The sequence below is a fragment of the Nannospalax galili genome, unplaced genomic scaffold, assembly GCF_000622305.1.
Source record: "Nannospalax galili isolate Female #2095 unplaced genomic scaffold, S.galili_v1.0 scaffold208, whole genome shotgun sequence".
NCBI classification, from domain to species: domain Eukaryota; kingdom Metazoa; phylum Chordata; class Mammalia; order Rodentia; family Spalacidae; genus Nannospalax; species Nannospalax galili.
The window spans coordinates 1,107,197-1,129,994 of record NW_008357998.1 but is presented as its reverse complement, the minus strand read 5'-3'; the positions used below and the strand labels follow the sequence as shown (position 1 = coordinate 1,129,994).

Below are 22,798 nucleotides of genomic sequence, written 5' to 3'. Positions count from 1 at the left end.
TGGCTGAGATTAAAGTTTTAATACCGATTTTCCATCAAAGAAAATTCCCCGATTGGATAATTTCACAAATGAATCTGTTTTTAAATAACTAGCAATAATATTTTATTTTTTAAACATATTTTGTTTGTTATTTTTATTTTATGTGTATGAGTGTATTGTCTGAAGTGCACCCATGTTGTGCAATGTCCATGGAGGACAGAAGAGGCCATCAGATCCACTGCAACTGGAGTTACGGACAGTTGTTAGCTGCCATGTGGGGGCTGTGATTCAAACCTGGGTCTTCTTCAAGAGCAGTCAGTGTTCTTAACCACTGAGCCATCTCTCCAGTCCACAATAATATTTTTCAATCCCATAAAATAGAAAGGGAAGGAATACTTCTAGACTCATTCCACAAAATCCATTTACTTATATCTAAATCTGATAAGGACATAACAATAAGCCAAAAATAAACAATGAAAGAGAAAGAATGAGTAAACAACGAACTAATATCCTTGCTAAACACAGACTTAAAAATCATCAGTAAAATACATACAGTTTAAATTCAACAACTGAATACATAGCCCAGATATTTTATTTGAATGTGTTTTCTCCTACTCTGTGAGTTGTCCTTTACTTTTCTTTGTATTTTCTTTCTTTCTCACTGTTTTTCTTTCTAGTTAAGGTCTCATGTAGCCCAGGCTGGCCAGAAACTCACCATGTAGCCAGGATAACCGTGAACTCCTAATCCTCTTGCTTCTACCTCTGAAGTGCTGAGACTTCCTATATGCACACTATGCCTAGCTCTTAATAATATCATTTCATGCACTAGACTTTTAATTTTGATAAAGTGACATTTTTCTATTACATGATGTGTGTTTCATCTCATATGTAAGAAACTATTATATAACTGGTGCAGAGTCTCAAGTAGTTACTCCTAGATTTTCTTCTTAGAGTTTATATCTAAACCGCTTTGAGTAAACTTTTGCATATGTCATGAGGTACAGAGCCAACTTCATTTATTTACATGTGGATGCTCAGTTTTTCCAGAACCATTTGCTAAAAAGAGTATTCTTTCTCTACTTATTTAATAACTCAAGAGGCAATTGCCAGATATACAGGCTTATTTCTGGACTGTTCTATTCCATTGGCCTATATGTCAGTTCTTGTGCCAGTAGGATATTAACTTGATTATTGTGTCTTTGTGATTGGTTTGGAAATCAGGAGTATTACTCTCTAGTTTTATTCCTCTTTTTCAATGTTGTTTAGATATTCTGGGACCACTGGGTACCTGTATAAATTTTAGGATTAGCTTGAGACTTTTGGGAAAATGCCAAGCAATTGGACTAGAGAGTTGGCTCAGCAGTTAAGAGTGCAAACTGGGGGCTGGCTCAGTGGTTAAGAATGCAAGCTGATCTTGAAGAGGATACAAGTTCAGTTACCAGCACTCATGTCAGGTGGGTCGCACAGCTGCCTCTAACTCCAGCTCCGGTGAATCCAACGCCCTCTTCAGACCTCCATACACATTTGCATTTACGTGCACATACCTACCACACATAGACACACATGATTAAAAGTTAAAATTAAAAAAAGAAAAATGTCAGGTGAAAATTCTACTATCTTGCTTTTTGTGGTTTTTTTTGTTGTTGTTGTTATTGTTTGAGACAGGGTCTCCCTGTAGTCCCAGCTGGTGTGGAACTCATTATATAGATGAGGCTGGCCTCCAACCCACAGAGATCCACCTGCCTCTGCCTCTCAAGTGCTGAGATTAAAGGCATGTGTCACCACACCTGGCTCTATCTTACTATCTTTTTAAAAATATTTTATTTATTATTTTTATTTTATGTGTCTGAGTGTTATGCCTGCATGTAGATAAGTGCACCCATGTCGTGCAATGCCCATGGAGGACAGAAGAGGCTGTTGGATCCCCTGTAACTGGAGTTATGGACAGTTGTTAGCTGCCATTGGGTGCTGGGATTTGAACCCAGGCCTTCTGCAAGAACAGTCAGTGTTTCTAACCACTGAGCCATCTCTCCAGCCCCTATCTTACTATCTTAATATTATTATTCCAATTTAGGAATATGGTTTTATCTTCCTATTCCTTTGAGTTTTAATTCAGTAATATACCATACTTTCCTGTATGTAAACAGGTTGTTAGCTGCCATTGGGTGCTGGGATTTGAACCCAGGCCTTCTGCAAGAACAGTCAGTGTTTCTAACCACTGAGCCATCTCTCCAGCCCCTATCTTACTATCTTAATATTATTATTCCAATTTAGGAATATGGTTTTATCTTCCTATTCCTTTGAGTTTTAATTCAGTAATATACCATACTTTCCTGTATGTAAACAGAGATAGTCCTTTTGGGAAACTTATATATAAGCACCTTATTCTTTTTATACTATTGTAAATGAAATTTAATTTCTAATTGTTCATAGCTAGTGTCTGGAAAGATAATATATTTTTGTAATGTGAAACCCCAATGAACTTGCCTATGATTTAAAATGGCTTTTAATGAATTTCCTACAATTTTCTGTATATGCCATCTATCATCTGCAAGTGCAGATTGCTTTGTTCCTCCTTTTCTTAAATGGAGAGTTCTTACATAAAATTACATTTATGCTTTTAATATTCACCTATTAAAGTACCTTCCCTGTGTTTCTTCTTTCTTTGTGTCATTTCCCACTGTCCTTTGCAGATGCTTCTTGCACGACTTCCTTTAGTCGAATCTATAAGGCAAGGATTTTAGCGGAACATTACCCCAGTTTGTTTATCCAAGAATGTCTTAATTTCGCCTTCTTTTTTGAGGGGTCATTTTACTGCATGTTCAATTCTTGGATGGCAGTCTTTATCTCCTAGGATGCTAAATATGCCACCCCACTGCCTTCTGGCTACCAGTTTCCGTGTCAAAGTCAGTTTGACTGTTACTGTGTATACATTATACATAGTGGGCCCTTTTTTCTCTTTCTGCATTCAAGATTTGCTCTCCGTTTTTGTCTTTTTGGAATCCGACTATGATATTCTTGAGCTTGTCCTACTTGAGTTGCTGCATTTCTTCAATATTCAGAAATACACTTTTAAATCAAATTCAGGAGTTTCTGCCATCATATTTCATAAGCTGTCTGCACCTTCTTTCCTCTCCTCTTTAACTTCCCTTACTAAGGGAGTATATGTTGGAACACTTAACAATCCATGGGTCTCTGAGGTTGCTCACTTTTCTTCTCTCACTTTCCTTGCTGTTATTTGACACTCAGTCATCTTGATTGACTTACATTGCTCACCATTTGACAGCAAAAATCTGCTGTTGGGTCCCTCTAATGTTTTTTCATTTTAGTTACTGTACTTTTCCACATCAAAATTTCCCTTTTTTAATTGATAATTTCCATTTCTTTATAATTTCTCTTCATGTGATCAGAGAGCATTCTCATGTTTTCCTTAGTTTAGCTCTTTCAACATATTTATAAAATATGATTTAGGGTCTTTGACTCATAAGTCCAAAGTCTGAAGTCCATCAGAGATGGTTTCCAGTGACTGCTCTTTGGGATTGAATGATATGTTCTTGCATCTTGGTATGTCTCAGATTTTAGTTGCAGTTGTTGAAAACTGCACATTTTAAGCATTTTAAGGTGACAACTCTGGGATTCAGATCAGTCGAGCTCAATCCACTTTTTTGTTGTAGATGCTATCAGTTTTTACTTTTTGTTGCTTGTTTCATAACTTTCTTAGGCTAACTTTGTGATGCCTATATTCTCTGTAGTGTATAACTTCATAGATGTCTGCTAAGTATCACTTGTGAATGATGGCCAGAGATTAAATTAAATACCTTGAAAAACCAAGTCTTCCACTTTTTGCTGCCAGCGTCTATCTATGCATATGTGTTGGATCTTACCCGCAGCACTCAAATATTCAATTAGAGTTCATTTCTCACTTCTCTGGGGCTTCAAACTCAGTCAGATATTCAAAACTGGAGTTTTCCCATGTCTTTGTTGAGAGTGTATATGAGTGCAGCTTTCTAGAGCCCCTGGAAGATCTTAGAGCTTTACCAAACCTCTGTGGGCCTTTTAAGTTTCCAGTCAGCTTCTTGTTTGTCTATGGTGTTAAACACTTACCACTGATTGTTTCTGACAAGTCACATTGTGAACAGGGCTTCTCCTGAAGGTATTACAAATCATATTGTATGTGTGACTTTAGAGTAACTTTCTTATATTTTCTGTTGCTGTGATAGAAACACCATGACCAAGGGAACTTAAAAAAAGAAGAATTTATGTAGCTTATGGTTCCAAAGGGGCACGAGTCCATCATGGTGAGGAGGCATGGCAACAGAAGTGACTGGAGTAGGAGCAGAAGCTAAGCTCTCACATCTTCAAGCAGGCAAAGGAAACACAAAGCAACTGGAGATCCAGGAAGGCTTAAGACCTCTCTAAGCCCGCCCCCAATAAGGTGCTTCCTCCAGCATGGCTAAGACCTTCTAAGAACTCCCAAAACAGCACCACCAAGTGGGGACAAAATGTTCATATACTTGGAGCCCACAGGGGACATTCTCATTCAAACCATCACATTATCTTTTAATAAAAGAGCTCACGCCTCCCTATGAGAGAGAGAGAGAGAGAGAGAGAGAGAGAGAGAGAGAGAGAGAGGGAGAGAGAGAGATTAAATAAGATATGAGTAAATAACTTTATTTGGGGACTAGTGATATGGCTCAGCAGGTAAATGTGTTTGTCACCAAGCCTGAAGAACTGAATTCAGTTCTTGGGACCCATATACCTCCCAGTTGTCCTCTGCCCTCCACACACACCAGCTGTGCTTCATAAGTGCCTCCAACACTACAAATAAAATAAATGAATGTAATTAAAATTAATTTGGTTATTAAGCCTTTCCTGTCTGTTATTGAAATGTTAGCATAATATAAGAAATCTATTGCTCTTATTGAAAAAATTTCCAGTCAGTTCTGCATCTAATGATACATAGACCATATGTGTAATCTTTTGCTTGCTTCCAAATAAATTTAAAAATACATTTTTTTCATTGTAATTTAATTTTAAAAATAAGTTAAAAATTTACAACTCATATAGAACAATTCTCCCAACATAATTTGGCCAACTTATTCATGAGGCTATTCTAAAATTCACACTGTTTCTTGAGTTTCTTTTTGATGTCTCAGAGTTTCTTTTTGATAAGTTCAATGGCTTCATGTTTTAACATGAAAAGCAGCAAAATAATAAAAAATATTTTAAAACTAAAGACCTCACTCTCAAATTAAATGAACATTAGTTAGCAATTTTCTATCGCATAAATATCTAGACTACATTTAAAAATCTCAAAGACCAGGCTGGAGAGATGGCTCAGCGGTTAAGAACACTGGTTGGTCTTGCAGAAGACCCAGGTTCAAATCCCAGCACCCACATGACAGCTAACAACTGTCCATAACTCCAGTCCCAGGGGATCTGACAGCCTATTTTGATCCCCGCGGGCATTGCACGACACGGGTGCACTTAACCTACATGCAGGCAATACATGTATACACATAAAATAAAAATAATGAATAAAATTTTGAAAAAAAATCTAGAAGACCAAAAAGTACATTGATAGATAGAGCCTAAGACCATTAGGAATAAGAAGAAACAAAATGAGAGATTAAAGTCACCATCTCTGGTTCCATCGCTTTTTTCAACTATGACCTTTTAGATGATTTGTGCTGCTCTGATCATGACATATATCGTTCGTTTGTGTGTGTGTGTGTGTGTGTGTGTGTGTGTGTGTGTGTATATGTGTGTGTGTGAGAGAGAGAGAGAGAGAGAGAGAGAGAGAGAGAGAGAGAGAGAGAGAGAGAGAGAGAGAGAGAGAGAGAGAGAGAGAGAGAGAGAGAGAGAAATAGAGATAAGGAGAGAGGTGGGGAGAGAATGAGATGTATGGGTCCATGGATGCAGGTGTGCATTCTGGTGCATGTGCTGAGAAGGATGCCAAGCTCCAGCACTCCACCTTTCCCCTTGACACGAGATTTCTCACTGAATCTGCTGGTGGCCAGCATCCCCACTGATTCTCTTGTATCCATTCCCCACAGTATCAGGGTTGCAGGTTTCCATATGGACATGCTGAGTTTTTACCATGACACAGATCACTTAGGAAGAGAGCTGGACTCCTATTTAAACATTTAAGTCCTATAGTCATCTGTCTTTCTCCTATTCAACTTCTTGTTCAGATAGGTTGAAGCCCTTCTATATAAGCTGAAATAATAGATACCACAGATTTACTGCTGAATTAGAGCAGGAAAGGAGAAACTTAAGTACTATAAAGGAACGCTCTACAATTCTGCCATTTCAATGATGAACTCAGAAGAACTTGATTCCACAATGAAATTAGCATCAAGAGAAGCTCTGAACTCTACAAACGACCACCACCTCCTCCTCCTCCTCCTCCGTTTTCTCCTTCTCCTCCTCCTTCATATTTATTATTTTTATTTTATGTGGATAAGTATTTTGTCTGCATTTATGTAAGTGCACTCCTGTGCATGCAATGCCTGTGGAGAAGCAGACGAGGTCTTCTGATGCCCTGGAACTGGAGTTATGGATGGCTGTGAGCCACCATGTGGGTGCTTGCAACAGAACCCAGGTCCTCTGCAAGAGCAGCCATCTCTTAACTGCTGAGCCACCTCTCCAGCACTGGACATGCTTTTCTTCCTCCTTTTAACCACTCTGCTGGGATGTTAGATGCAGTCCCAGGGAGAATGGCACCCCTGCACTTTTCTGCAATGTTTACTCTTAAATGCTTCTTTGAGTGTCTACTACAAAAGTGAGCGTCGAGACCTTAGCATTGATGAATGGAATTGACTAGCACTGTGAAAAATAAAGTATCTGAATTAATCAACGTCCAGTGTAGGAAGGAGCCCAGTACAATACCCATTTGGGACTTTTTTGTCCTTAATTTTATAGATGCAATTTTGATTTTAGTTTCATCTCTTACTGTGCTTTGTGCAAATTACTCATGATATCTGAGCCTAAATTTCCTCCTTTGAAAAAATAAAATAAAAACACACTAAGAAATTTTCCTTATACTCACAAACACAAATTAAATGTCTGCCTGAAAAGGAGAGTTTAGCATCTATAAACCTCCAAGACATTCATCCAGGATGCAAAGAGAGATACATCTTCCACACTGCTCACTTTATATGTAGATTCAATAAAGGGGTCCTAGAGCCATGAAAAGGTACGTTTACCTAAAGAGGTTCTTTCAGTCACTATAATAATCATTTTCATTTCTAGAGTCACAACTGTATTTTTGAAAATCAGGTCAATGCCAGGTACAGTGGCCCATGCCTGTAACCCCAGTACTTGTAATTAGAAGCAGAAAGATCAGGAGTTCAAGGTCAGCCTCAGCTATAAGGTGAGAGGTCCTAGTTGATCATACAGACCCACTGCTTTTAGGCTTCTGGTAGGGATGCCACACACCAATGGTGGGGATTGTGGGCCAGAGTAAAATTGTTCATCTTGTGATCAGGAAGTGAAAGAGAGGAAGAGATAGGTTTCCACAATACCCTTAGAGAACAACAACCCCTAGAACACAGCCTTCTACCTCTGAAAGTTTCTGCCATTTCCCAGTAGTGCCTTGCTGGGGGCCAAGTCTCTGCCACACAGACCTTGTGACAGACACTTAAGATGCAAAACTCGCATTGAGATTGTAGATTATTGCTCCATCTACCATCTGTGCTGCCCAGTATGAGGACTGTTTTCCCATGCCCAAATTAAGCAAAGACGCGGGCACTAGAAATACAACTGTAAAAGCAAAACAAGGCACAATATATGTTTATAGTATGGGGACAAATGGCAGCATAAATATCGGTGATGACTGTAGTTATTTTGTGGCTATCTGAAGACTAAGCTAAACTCTATTATTGCCCTTTTAATTAATAACACAATGCATTCTAAAGGAAGTTATGTTTCTCTCCTTCTATAACCAGGCATGACTTTTGCAATCTCAAAAAATGGTTCAGAACAGAAGGAAGTCAAAGGCCAATGAAGTCTGAGTCTCCAAAGTCTTGGTGCCTCTTAAATTTGTCTAAATTGAGGCCCAGAAATGCATTAAGGTCTCTGCTATCAATCACTGCTAACAACCAGGATGAGTGTTCTGTATCTGGTTAAAGCCTGTCCTTTATCCCCCTAGTGCTGTAATGAAACATAGGTTTTTCTGAATTTGCACCAAAGATTTTCAGAGTTTCTGGCTTATTCCACCAAATACATTATCACCCATACGTACATTGAATTATTTTTTTCTCCAAAAAATTGTTAGGAAACATTTGCTGGCTGCCACGCAACATCCCAAAATACAGGCAAATGCCTGTGGGGTTTTCTTATTGCAGTTGCTATCCCTGCAAGCCACAACAGTGTGACTCACCTCCTTTTACAAGGAAAATTAGCAACCAACAGAGAAAGAAAGTGAGACAGCAAGGGACATGGTGTGGGCAGCTTACGTTATGGTCAGACCTTATCATGGCACAACAGGGGCTTCAAAAGATCGGCCAAGCTTTTCATGGAGCACATGGAACAGGACTTTACAGGCTTGGAGCCAGACCATCAGGGTTGGGGAACAGCCAAGGTTGAGATGAAAGGCAGGTGGATTGAATTTAGAAGTTTTGAGGAGAATGAAGAGAAATCAGATCCACTCATCTGACTCTATTTTAGGCAAACTTCATGGAGGAAGATGAAAGGAAAAACAGATAACAATAAAGACTCCTTCCCTAAAAACCCAACTTTTTCTAAGCATGAAAAGTCACAGGATATAACACAGCAGTGTCCTTCAAACACAGAAGAGTATTACTCTGCTAGCAATTGAAGCTTTGGAATTTTACGGTTAACAACTGATGCATGAAGTGAACAAAACTTGGAATTATGACATCAAAAAGATGAAATAAGCCCGGCAGGCACATCCACTGAAGATACTGGGAGCCAGTGTCTTGGGTCATTCAGTGTCCCAGAGGCCTTCCCCAAATCAAGCCTTCAGTCCCAGAGTAAGTTGGGGCCACGGGAACCCTTGGTGGAAAAGGCTTGAGCTAGCTACTGGCAGTGGCTGTGGTGTGCAGAGGAGTCTGGTCTCTCTTCACAGGCAAGCTTCACAGCAACAGCCAAGCTTTCTACAAGCAGTAGCTCTGGGCACTGTGGCCAAAACTGTTCAAGTACAACACCCCCACCCATAAGACAAACCCAATAAATCATCCATGGGACCCTCTAATTGGATGTGCCTGCTCTGAGACATAAGCTGGACTGGCTGGAGTCCACATGAAAAATATGGAGCCCTTCTTTCTGCTAGGGATAGTGGAGCCTTCAGATATCCCCTGCACTGCTAACTGATTAAAAAAAAAATCCCTGAGGCGCATCTGTTGGTCTCATTCCCAGCTGTACTGGGATGCAGTTTCTCCTGGTTGTGGTCTGTCTGGTAAAGGACAGATGGAGCCACTCCCGGCTTCGTGAGTGAAAAGCAGAATTTCTTAATATTCTTTCTCTAAACTGGGAAGTAAAGACCACACAGCCGGGTTGCTTCTCCCTTTTCCGATATTTCATATGCTCTAGATACCCATTCTTGCCACATGCACAAAAGATTAATGGTAGCAAGTCTACTGCATCCAAGTACTCATTTTTTCACCCCCCCCATAACTCCCCCTTTCCCCTCAGGCGCCTGGGAAACATCTTTTAACTAGCAAGAAACCAAACACAGACATCAATACTTTTGAAAAATATGCTTTTGCTTTACCTTCTGCAATGGAGATTCTAATTTCATTTAGAGCTAGCAAACAACATGGCAATCCAAGGAAAACCTTCAATCTACCCAGGACAGTAGAGGCCCCTAGGGAGCCTGATAATGACTAAGTCATGTGGATTTAACCCGAGAAGCCAACAGCCAGCAAGCTTGTCTTTTTCATCCTGAAAACCTTAATAATTCAAACAGTATGTGCAATGTTAAAGCTTGAATACTTTTTACAAAATTTCATATTCAATTAAAAAACTAGCATAGGGGCTGGAGAGATGGCTGAGCAGTTAAGGACACTGGCTGTTCTTGCAGAAGACCCGGGTTCGAATCCCAGCACCCACATGATAGCTGCCAACTGTCTGTAACTCCAGTTCCTGGGGATCCGACAGCTTCTTCTGACCTCCGTGGGCATTACACAACATGGGTGCACTTACCTACATGTAGGCAATACACAAATACACATAAAATAAAAAATAAATAAATACATAAATTAATTAATTAATTAAAAAGCTAACGGGTTTGTGTTCATTCATCAAGGTTGCTGATGGTTGTACTTTATGGACTTAAGGAAGAGTGAGTTATTGTCAAAGAGACAGTGTGGGGTACTGATGTCACTGCTGTTGGTTTGCAACTTATTAGTTGGGTAGCTTCGTACAGGAGGCTTAACCTTTCTTTCCTCAATGTCTCCATCTGTAAGGGAGAATAATGTTGTTTCACAGGGCCATTGTGATTGCTAATGAATAGATATAAATTGTTTACAACTATTCCCGGGGAATCTGAGAAGTCAACAGAGATGAGGTTTGATTGACGTGTATGTGAACCAACTCTCCATCAATGCAGGACAAAAGGAAATGACTGAACACTATGGATACTGTGTAGTTGTCATCCACAGAGAGAAAGTGGAGGAGGAAGGATGTGAACTTGGAGAATGTCATGATGGGCACCAGTGAGAGTCACACAGAAATTCATGCTCTGTCTTTTATAGTTTGAAGAATTAAATCACAGTTCATAAGGCAATTTTATCTCAGAGGGGGGAAAAATGAGAGATTAAATTTTTGTATGGCTTCAATGTTCCCTCTAAACCTCATAATGAAATTTAATTCAGTTTTTCTGAGAATCAAGACAGGAGCTCTTTAAGAGGAGACTGGATATTAGAACTCTGCTGGCATGGACAGATTAATGCAGTAGTTAAGGGAATGCATTAGAAACCACAGGAGTTCAGATACTTTTTTTTTCTGTCTCACTCATACTTTCCTGTTCTCCTACCAGGATGTGACCTAAAAAGAAAGTCTATGAGATGCCAAAACCTTGCTCTTGGACTTAGAATCATAAGCCAAAAATCCTCTCCTATTTATAATTTACCTAGTCTGTGGTATTCTGTTATAGCAACAGGAAACAGACTAAGACAAGTTTGAAAAAGGTCTAGGGCTTGGTCGTTGAGAGCACGTCCTGCTCTTGCAGAGACTGGAGTTGAGTTCCCAGCATCAACATCATGTGGCTCACCAAATGCTCATAAACTCCAGCTCCAGGGATCTGATATCCTCTTCTGGCCTCTAAGGGCACCTGTACTAATGTGTACATTCCCCTACACAGTCACACTTAATTAAAAAATGAAACAAATATTTTTTTTTAAAGAATTGGATTTCCTGGTTTCTTTCTAAAAGACTTCTCCAGCCTTACCCAATAACTCCTTATAAGTCTTAACCATACAAGGACCTAGGGACAGCTGTAGGCAAAGAACAGTTTCAAAGGTTAAAAATGATTAAATATGGGACTCAAACACGGCACCGTGAAGCACATGTCCTATGCCTTTGCCTTTCCTTTAAAATCACTGAAGATATCAAGAGTTCTAGGAAAGATGAAGCAAGTTGCTATTTCAACTACAAAGTGCTAAACTGCAAAGCATATGCTTTCTGTACGTTCATGTTGATTTCAGAACATCAACTAATATGGCGGCACATCTTTACTAACCTGACCTGACAAGAATGTTCTTTCATTCCCTGAAGATATCAAAATGCTTAATAGACATCATTTTATAAAGAAGATATTAATGGGGACTGAAGAGATGGCTCAGGGGTTAGGAGAACTTATAGCTCTTGGAGGAGAACCCAGGTTGGGTTCCCAATACCCACATAGTGGCTCATAATCACTTGAGGTCCAGGGAATCCAATGCCCTCTTCTCACTTCTGTGGGCACTGCATGCATGTATCACACATACATACACTCAGCCACGCATACACAGATATAAATCAATAAATCAAAATGCCTATATCTATCTAAGTAGATAGACAATAGATAAATATAGATGATAGATGATAGACAGACAGATAGATGATAGATAAATGATAGATGATAGATAGATAGATGATAGATAGATAGATAGATAGATAGATAGATAGTAGATAGATAGATAGATAGATAGATAGATAGATGATAGAGATAGATGATAGCATTAGTGGGAGATTCTGGCCTAAACATTATAAAAATCTGGATTGGAAGAGAAGGAAGATGCAAGAACTGAACTGTGATGAATCCTTGAGATGTAATAATAATAGATCAACATCATGTCAGTTTTCATGGTCCAGAGAATGTCTTCACACGTTTGGTATTAGAATTCCAACTCAAGACAGTGTTAAGGCAGGAGACCTCCAGTAATCTCTGATCCACAAAGCACCAGAGAATTAAATGTGACTCAACAATTTAGTTTAAAACTTTAAAATGTGCCCATGTGAAATCAAAATAATTTTCATTTAAAAAATAGTATTTATTATTTTTATTTTATGTGTGTAAGTGTAATGCCTGTATGTGTGTAAGTGCACCCATGTCGTGCAGTGTCCAAGGAGGTCAGAAGAAGGCATCAAATACCTTGGAACTGGAGTTACAGGCTAGCTTCGATGGGGGTGCTGGATTCAGACCCAGGTCCTCTGCAAGAGCAGCCAGTGCTCTCAACCACTGAGCTATCTCTCCAGCCCCCAATAATTTTATTTTTTTATCTTCATATATATTCAAAAAGTCTGTTTTTGGCAGCCAGAAAATACTCATTTATCTCAATTTTCATCAAAAGAAAATCAATGAAGACATGAAATATGGTACTGAGCCCAAACTTCTGGATCAGGTGTACAGACTAACCCAGAGAGAATATTTTCCCTGATGTTATGTAAAGTTTTATGCCTACAGCATGTTTATTTTACAATTTGTCATTCTGAGATGTCAGAGAACTAGGACTCTATCAGCATATTCTTTTCTCTTTAAATAACTGGCCTTCTCATGCTGTTTTAGGAAAACAATTTCATCGTGTTTCAGGTCAGAAAAGGCACACAGTGCTTGAAAGCAGAGGGGCATTCTGACTCATCCTGAACTCATTTGTTTCTGGGTTAACCGGCTGTGAACTCAGCTAGGATTGATGCCCAATCTTATCAGAACCGTATGTCGCTTCATCTTCCATGGAGACCAGATGAGGAACCCATAAGCAAACACTTGATATTTCTGTTTGCCTGTCATCTTTTTGTAGGAAGCCAAGTAACATTTCTAAAAGTAAAATGTGGGACGTGAATTTATGAAAAAGCATTAGACCCCACTCGCATTTTTGAGCTGCTGTAACCAGCAATACACACGTCAAAATTATTGGCACTGATGAATCATAACGCGAAGGGGAACACAAATGAAGCAAGCAATGAATCTCTTAGCATTCTAGTTCCTCACCCACACCACCAGTCTCTAAAGCATTATAAGAAGGAAATATTCAAATTTGTGTTTGTATTGATTTTAATCCCTTTCTTTTGAAATCCCCATTTTTTAAGGGAGTGGAGCTTGATATAGGGTCTCATATAGCCCAGGCTAGTCATGAACTCAACATACAGCCTAGCATGACACTGAACTTCTGATCCTCCTGTTTCTGCCTCCCAAGTGCTGGGATTATAGGTGTGCACCACCAGGCTTCGTTTATGCAGTGTTGGGGATTGAACTCAGGGCTTTGTGCATGCTAGGCAAGCATTCTACCAACTGAGCTACATCACCAGTCTCTCTCTCTCTCTCTCTCTCTCTCTCTCTCTCTCTCTCTCTCTCTCTCTCTCTGTATTTTGACTTTTTGAAACTGTAGCCCCAGTTAGCCTGGAACTCACTATGACCAGGCTGGCCTCCATCTCCAAGAGATCCACCTGCCTCTGCCTCCTGAGTGCGCTTTATATTTTTTATGACATGAACAATACATTAGTAGAGTAGTTACAGGTAGTTCGAAATGCACCTGCTTCTAACAAAACCAGAAGATGCTTCTTTGCGTATGAGATTAACTGTGCGTGGAAGGTCTTGCTACTCAGATAAATGTGCTCACTTTTCTAAATTAGCTGCTTTTTAAAAGAGAAAAGGAAATATAACCAATGACAGAATTTTAGAGATCATGCAACAAACCAGAATACCTGATTTTTTTTTAACCCAGTAAACCTTCCCAACGTATACTACATGATCATGATGAGCCTCATTTGTCAGGAATAGAGAGGCCTTGATTGTTATTACAAGCTATAAACCTAGGAACACAGTGTACTTGAAATGATGAATTTAATGGCATCCAATGGTAGCAAATTATAGTGACAGAGGGTGTATCCTACAGGCAGCCAGAGACGAATTATGAAAAATGCATATTGCAGAGTTGGTTTGTGGGCAACAGTATGTTTTCCCCATACTTCTTACTTCTTAAGAAGAAAGCCCTTGGGGGTTCTTTGAGAATCTATCTGAGGTACTTAGGGGGTTTCTTAGATAGTATAATATAACACACTACCAGAATGAGAGCAGTGCGGAGGACATTCCGCTTTATAGTAATGTATTTTCTTTTAATGTAATGTAACACTTTGATGGAAATGAACAGAAAAAAACAGCTCCAGTAATTTGTCAATCACAAAGTATGACATAAACCGCCTCAATGTTATTCCCCCAGTGTGATTTTCTTCCCTGCAGGCAAAGTCTCAGAAAAGTCTATGCCCACAGCATTTTCTTCTAACATTTTTGTCTATATGATGCTCATCACCTGAAGGTCTTATGCGGATCACCCCAATTGACAGAATACAAATAAAATAGGCCTAATTTCTTCCATGTTTCAACAAATAGAGTCTGGAACACAGAATATTTAGCTTTGTAATAGATGAGAGGTGGTCTACATTCCCAAAGTATTGTTTTTGAACAATCCAAACTTCAAATACATTCTCTAGAAAAGGACAACGTGGGCTGGTATACAATTCTGTAGCTCTTTGACAGACCTTCATCATCTCCCCATGCTGACCTGTGTTTCTTTCATCTCTTTCCGAGGGAGAGGAAAGGTTTATAGTAATTAAGGTAACTCTATTTGCCTGATTATTTTTTCCCTCTACGTAATCTGGCCCTGGAGGATTCAGCAGGAGGCTGAGTCTGCCTGCAGGAGTTTATATTCTTTAGAGAAAACAAATTACCAAGTGCTGTTTGCAGATAAACTACTACAGTTCAAACGCTGAGTTACACGAGGGAGGGTTTAATCTTGGGGACTTGATTTTTTTATTTAATGGTGCATAGACATAAGAAAGTAATTTCTGTGGCTGAAGAGGTTGGTGGCTCAGGGATTAAGAGCACTTACTGCTCTTGCAGAAGACCCAGGTTTGGTTCCCAGCACCCGTGTGACAGATAGCAACCCTTTTAAACTCCAGTTTCAGAAATGTATGTGTTGAAGACATATACGTATGTAGACAAAACAGTCACACATAAAATTTTAAAATCTTAAAAAATATTTCTGCTAATCATTCTTTCTAATAGAAAGGAAGATTTATGAAGAAACTTCCAAAAACCTCCAAATGCATCTATAACTTTTTATGTATGACTTTTGCAGTAGGGGTTACTTAGTCCCATTTTACAGAAGATAAAATTGAGTCTTAAAGTATCGAGGTCATGAAGGAAAACAATGGCAGTGCATTTAATCCCACTGCTTGCTTTTACTCCACATAACGTAGCCTTTATGGTGTCCATAGGGGGTGTCCTAGTGAGTTACCCCTCTCCTCATACTCCTTCTATAGTGTGGGACCTGGAGCTGCCTTCTAACCAGTAGCATCACACAAGTGATACATGTCAGTCTCATTATTAGGCCATGTTATAGAAGCCTGGATGAGGGTGATCCCCTTGTTGGCTTTGAAGGAGTCAAATGACATTTTGTCAGGCGATCTATTAGCAGCATACTGTAGTACCTTTGAGAGATGAGAGAGGACCCTGACTGTCTGCAAGAAAACGTGGTCCTATATACAGCTTCAAGAAAAAATTAACTCTATAAATCCATAACTGAGGGGGTGGAGAGACAGCTCAACAGTTAAGAGAACTTGCGGCCCTTGCAGAGGACCTGAGCTCAGCTCCCAGCACCTACATCAGGTCACTCACCATCACCTGTAACTCCAGAACTAAGGGATTCGGTGCTCTCTTCTGGTCTCCAATGGCACCTGCAAATATATGGCATTCACTCACACATGGACTCACACACACACACACACACACATACACACACACACAAACACATAAATAAAAACTAAAACCTTTAAAGTCCTAAATGACCTCAGAAGCAAATCAAAACAGTAATACAAAACCTCCTGACTTAAAACATCTCAGGACCAGATGGATTTATAGCAGAATTCTATCAGACATTTAAAAGAAGATCTACATCCAATATTACTTAATTTGTTCAAAAAGATAGAAACAGAGGGAGACCTCCAAAATTCCTTCTATGAAGCCAGCATCACTCTAATACCAAAGCCAGGTAAAGATACAACCAAAAAAGAAAACTATAGGCCCATATCTTTAATGAACATAGATGTCAAAATTGTCAACGAAATACTTCGAAACAGTATATAGACACACATCAGAAAGATCATCGAGCATGATCAAGTTGGCCTTATTCCATAGATGCAGGGATGGTTCAATATACACAAGTCAATCAATGTCATAAATCGTATGACAAGAACCACATGGTCATCTCAATAAATGCAGAGAGAGCCTTTGAAAAAATTCAACATGCATTTCTGTTCAAAGTCCTAGAGGAAATTGGACTGGAGGGAACATACCTCAACATAATTAAAGCCATATATAATAAACCCACAGCCAACATCATTCTAAATGGAGAAAAACTGGAAGCATTCCCATCAAAATCAGGAACGAGACAAGGCTGTCCACTATCTCCAGTCCTTTTTAACATAGTACTTGAAACCTTGCAAGAGCAATAAGACAAGAGCAGGAAATTAAAGGATCAATAATCGGAAGAGATCAAATTATCCCTTTTTGTAGATGATATGATATTATATCTGAGACATCAAAAATTCCACCAGAAAATTCCTAGAAATGATTAACACTTTCAGTAAAGTGGCAGGTTACAAAATTAATCTACGAAAGTCTGTAGCCTTTCTATATGCCAATAACAAGCAACCAGAGAAAGAGTACATAGAAACACTCCCTTTCACAATAGCTGCAAAAAATAATAAAATATCCTGGAATAAACCTGACCAAAGACATTAAAGACCTCTACAATGAAAATTTTAAATCTTTAAAGAAAGTGATTGAGGAAGACATCAGAAGATGGAAGGACCTCCTATGCTCATGGATTAAAAGAATTAATATTGTGAAATTTACCATCCTACCAAAAGCCATTTATAGGTTCAACACAATGTCAATCAAAATCCCAATGACTTTCTTTACAGAATTGGAAAAAACCATCCTAAGATTCATATGGAAGCACAAACAACCTCAGATAACAAAACAACCCTGAGCACTAAGAGCAATGCCGGGGGTATTACTATACCAGATATTAAACTGTATTACAGAGCTATAGGCATAAAAACAACATGGTACTAGCACAAAAATAGACCCATAGATCAATAGAACAAAATTGAAGACCCAAATATGAGTACATAAAATTTCAGCCACCTGATAAATGACAAAGGGGCCAAGAACATTCACTGGAGGAAAGACAGCATGTTCAGCAAATGGTGCTGACAAAACTGGATCTCTACCTGTAGAAGAATGAAATTAAACCCCTATCTTTCACCTTGCACAAAAGTCAATTCCAAGTGGATCAAAGACCTTAATGTGAAGCCTGAAACTCTGAAACTGTTAGAAGAAAACATTGTCAATAACCTACAAGATATAGGCATAAGAAAGGGTTTTCTAAACCGGACATAAATGTCTATTTCTATAATGCATGCCTCTTAGGTACATGAAATACAAGGTACTATGCTAAACATCTATGAGGAGAAGAGTTAAACTGCTTCTTATGTGGGAACGTACTCCTGAACCATGAGCAATCATCTGCTTAATGACATTCATCAACGCCAGTCTATAAGGAACCTCCTTTCCACCCCCTCGAGGAACAGTACTGACAGATGAGCTGCTGAGAGCTTCCCTATGTGGTAAGTGTTCCCAAAGCAATCGGCAGCAGACTCGCCTTGCATGTCTCAACCTGAATCCACAGGCCCTGAGGTTCAGGTTAGAGTCGGTGTTATGGTTTGGATACACAAATGTTCCCTACAGGCTCATACATTCTGGAGTTGGGGCTGGAGGAAGTGAATCTCTTGGTGGGGGGGGGGAGGCGGGGGAGGTCAGGGATGCAGGCTTTCAGGTTTACAGCTCAGCTCAGCCCTGTTTCCTATCCTGGCTCTGCTTTCTGGTCTACTGAGATGGATACAAGCAGTTGCCACATACTTGACGCCACCACTGAACTATCCATGGCCATGTCTTCCATGGCCTCACTGACTCTATTCCCTCAGTTCATGAGCCAAAATAAACCTCAGTTTTCCTGTTACTTAAGTTACACAGTTTTTCTTAACTTTCAAGATAGCAAGGAGGGAAGGAGTTAAAAATGGTCCTCTTGCTGGTCTCCCTCCTCCTTCACTTCCCCGTCCTCAGCACATGACCAACACTTCACATCTAGGAGAGAAGATTATCTGGGTCCACATGAATTCTTGTCTTTATCACGTGAGTGCTGCACATTCCACAGTGAGACCAACAATTGAGTTCAAGCAGTCTGGGGCATACTAAGCAGTCAGTGTGTACATGGAAGGATCATGAAACATCTCTTTGCTTTGGTCAGGGTGACAAGACACCCAAACGGTCAGTAGGCAGGAAGAGCGGCCCCATCCATCTATTTCCCTCCCTGCAACACCATTTTCTGTCCCTAATAGTTTTGGAATTTCTAACGACTCTGAGAACTTAATATGTTAGTTTGACAGCAAAGATGGACTTACAAGAAAAACAGTAATAACAAAGACTCATTCCCCAAAGCTACAAGTTAGTTGTTCCTGTCTGTTTTGAAGATGTGTAGGACTGATTAATTCAGTATTTGGAAAGTACTGTGATTTGCTCTTATGCTCAGCAGTGATGAGGGAGTTGGGTAAAGAGAAAAAGGTTCAGTTATGCAATTAGAATAAAATGTGTAGCTCCTACTGTGGAAAAGGACCTAAGATAGGTTCTATGCTAGGCAGTAGGTTTCCACCTTGGTTTCAGACTAAAGTCACTGGGGGTGTACCAATAAATGCTGACACGTGGGTGTAGGGGATAACCTAAGATACTGGCATTTGACAGATGTACCTTCTGTCTTCCCTTCTTTTTCATCCTCCTTTCCTTCTTTCCTTTCTTCCTTCCTCCTTCTTGCTCCATTCTCTCTCTTTCTTCTCTCCTTCCTTTCTTCCTCTTTCAGAGTTTTTTCTCTGATAATCTCCACCTTTTCATAACTAGTTATCAATGTCTTCCTTTTCTTTCTGACATCTGATAATAACTCAGATGGCTATATTGTACGACAGAGTAAGATGCTCCTATTAGTTAATTCATTTAAAAAATCAACTATTTACTGGGTACCATATATTTTGGTGAGTACTCAAATACAAAAGTATTTTGTTCCTACCCTTAAATAGAATCTAGTGGTAATAGATGGATCATATGTTGCTAGTGTACTTTTTTTTTTCCTTTCTGGTCTTTTTGAGACAGGATCTCCCTCTAGCTCCAGTTTGCCTGGAACTCACTATGTAGACCACGCTGGGTTTGAACTCACAGAGATCTGCCTGCCTCTGCCTCTCAAGTGCTGGGATTAAAGACATCCGCCACCACGCCCGGCTCTATGAGTGTACATTTTCACCCTTTCCAGAGTAGATACAAGTATGGGAAGTCTGGTGGTTTGAATGGGAGTGTCCCTCATAGGCTTCAAATATTTGAACACTTGGTCAGATGGTGGTGCTGTTTGGGGACATCATGGAAACTTTAGGAGGGGTGGCCATGCTGGAGGAAGCATGTCACTTGGGGTGGGCTTTGAGAGCTCATAGCCTTGCCCACTTCCAGTTCCTCCCTTTGATTCCTGGAGTGGTTGATGATGTGAGCCCTTCAACTGCCTCCTGCCATGCCTCCTCTCCATCCCTCTGGAACCATAAACCAAATAAACTCTTCCTTCTGTAAGTTGCCTTCAACACGGTGTGTTATCACAGCAGCAGAAAAGTAACTACTACAGGAAGGAAGTTGCTAAGAGAATGCTGAAAATGATTAGAAGAGCTCAGCTAAGCCACAAAGGACAAATATCACTTTTACCAACTAATAGGTCACGGAAGAGGTACTTGTGATTAGAAAGAAAAATGTGTACAACACTATGGAGGTGAACACGTGGGCGCAGAGGGAGTAGGGACAAAGGGGAGGGGTTTGACAGTTAACGCTCCTTAACTACTATTCTTTGGGTTCTTAGGAAATGCCCTAAGTTGTCTGCACGTTTCATGGGTGTTTTCTTAAATGTGATGATGAACATATAGAATGGGCGGCGTTACTGTGATTTTAATGAGAGAACTGAGAACCTGAGAGTTCTCAAGCCTTGTTTTAGCTCTGTACTTCAGGAGCCCCAAATCTTACCAAGCTCTGACTCCACAGCCCAAGCGTAACTGTCCATCCTATGAGAAAATGAGATTGCTCAGTGGGCACCAAATCAAACTGGCAAGTGTGCACTAGCTGGACAGTCTTTTCTCGTCTTCAGTTTGCTCTTTAATGTCACTGATTAACACCATCTTCCATGACAAACTCCCCCAAACCCCCATCCCGCCGCCCTCGTATCAATCTTGGCTGTGGTTCCAGCCTAATTGTAATGTACCCTCAAAACTTGAGAATCAAGGGAAAATATTTAAATGTGGGTGGGAAAGCCAACAGTTCATTCAGGTAGAGTGACCATGTACTTCTAGAATTCCTTTCTCTCCTCCACTCAGTAGAATTCCTCTTCACTTCCCACCACTTGAAGTAACTCAGTTAAGCCAGGCGTGGTGGTGCACGCCTTTAATCCCAGCACTCGGGAGGCAGAGGCAAGTGGCTCTCTGTGAGTTTGAGGCTAGCCTGGTCTACATAGGGAGTTCCAGGTCAGCTGGGCTACAAAAAGACCAAAAAAAAAAGAAACTCATTTACTATGATAACCCTCTCCAACTGAATGGAAGCAGTTGCATCATATTTAAGAAACAACTGAATATTACAAGGGAAAATTTTGCTCTTGGTAAAAATAGTAATTTTGCTAGGTGTAGTGGCATGCCCCTTAAATCCCAGCACTGGGGAGAAGAGGCAGATAGATGTCTATGGGTTTGAGGCCAACTTGGTTTACACAGAGAGTGCCATGGCAGGAGCGCTCCGTAGAGAGACTGTGAACAAACAAATGAAAAACAATATGATCTTAAGCTGCTTTTCCTTATTATGATGATTCACCTTTTGTAACTATAATTAAGGAACCTCAGGAAAGCCAGGCATGGTGGTGCCTATCTTTAATCCCAGCACCTGGGAAGCAGAGGCAGATGGATCTCTGTGAGTTCAAGGCCAGCCTGATCTACATAGCGAGTTCCAGGAAAAAAAAAAAAAAAAAAAAAAAAAAAAAAAAAAAAAAAACAAAAGAAAAAACTAAGTCAAGAAGTAATATTGTTTGTTTTCCCTATCATAATAATTTACAACAATTTATAGTATCTGGGTGTTCAAATTAAAGATTAACCTTAAAGGGGAGAGGTGGAGGAGAGAAAAAAGAACTGTACATTTAATTCTAATGTTCAAATTTTCTTTCCTACTCAGAGGAGATTAGAAGAGAAAACTAGGGGGGGAAAGAGCAGTTGATGCCAATCTACTATATTAGAGAATGTAGCTTTGAGTAAGACAGATGAGGATGAATGAAGCAGTGAAGAAGATGAAGGGTGCGGCCACGATATATCTGAATGAAATCATCATATCCTGAAACCCAGTACTGTGTACAATGAATATACATCAGTTAATAAAAAGAAAAAGAGAAAGAAGAGATGAGGACAAGAAGAGGAGAAAACCGCTCAGTCCAGCAGAGGTGGCGAAGAGAGAGAGAGAGAGAGGAGAGAGAGAGAGAGACAGACAGAGAGACTTCTTCGTAGCCATATGGGACAAATGACAAACAACAGGCCTTGCTACTAATGAAAAAACGCTGCCAAAGTACAGGACTGTGCAGAAAATAACAAAGCATTTAATTACACAGTGACAGTTGCAGTGCTGGGGACTTCCCAGAGATTAATGGAGCAGCTGGGACGAGTCGATGGCCCTGGGGATGCCAAAATGATCCCAGTCAATGAAAAATACTCAGGAAAAGCTTCTTGTTAACCTCTGTTAAGCAGAAAATGGAGGCAGACTTAGGCGCTTATTTGGCTTCCTCTTTTTCTTCCTTTTAGAAAAAACATTAACACAGGGAATAGAATAGTTTGGCTTCAATTAAGATTCCCACAAAGATAATAAGACTTGTCTGGTTCAACTCTCACTACTGTAGCCTCAGTCCTGAAGAACTTTTTCACTACTAAGGTTAACCTCTGTTAAGCAGAAAATGGAGGCAGACTTAGGCGCTTATTTGGCTTCCTCTTTTTCTTCCTTTTAGAAAAAACATTAACACAGGGAATAGAATAGTTTGGCTTCAATTAAGATTCCCACAAAGATAATAAGACTTGTCTGGTTCAACTCTCACTACTGTAGCCTCAGTCCTGAAGAACTTTTTCACTACTAAGGTTAACCTGGGAGTTAGGGCCAATTTATATAGATAGATAGATAGATAGATGATAGATAGATAGATAGATAGATAGATAG

General features: G+C 39.8%; 1 protein-coding gene across 3 annotated transcripts in view; it reads right to left on the bottom strand.

The window, feature by feature from the left end:
* Rerg (RAS like estrogen regulated growth inhibitor) overlaps positions 1-22,798 on the bottom strand; it is a 130,847-nt gene that overhangs the window by 71,865 nt on the left and 36,184 nt on the right. The window contains exon 3 of one of the 3 annotated variants that reach the window (XM_029557660.1): positions 2,611-2,703. The exons of the other annotated variants lie outside the window; for them this stretch is intronic. Within the exon in view, the coding sequence (XP_029413520.1) occupies positions 2,611-2,703 (93 nt within the window). The remainder of the gene's footprint in view (positions 1-2,610; positions 2,704-22,798) is intronic. 3 annotated transcript variants of the gene reach the window in all.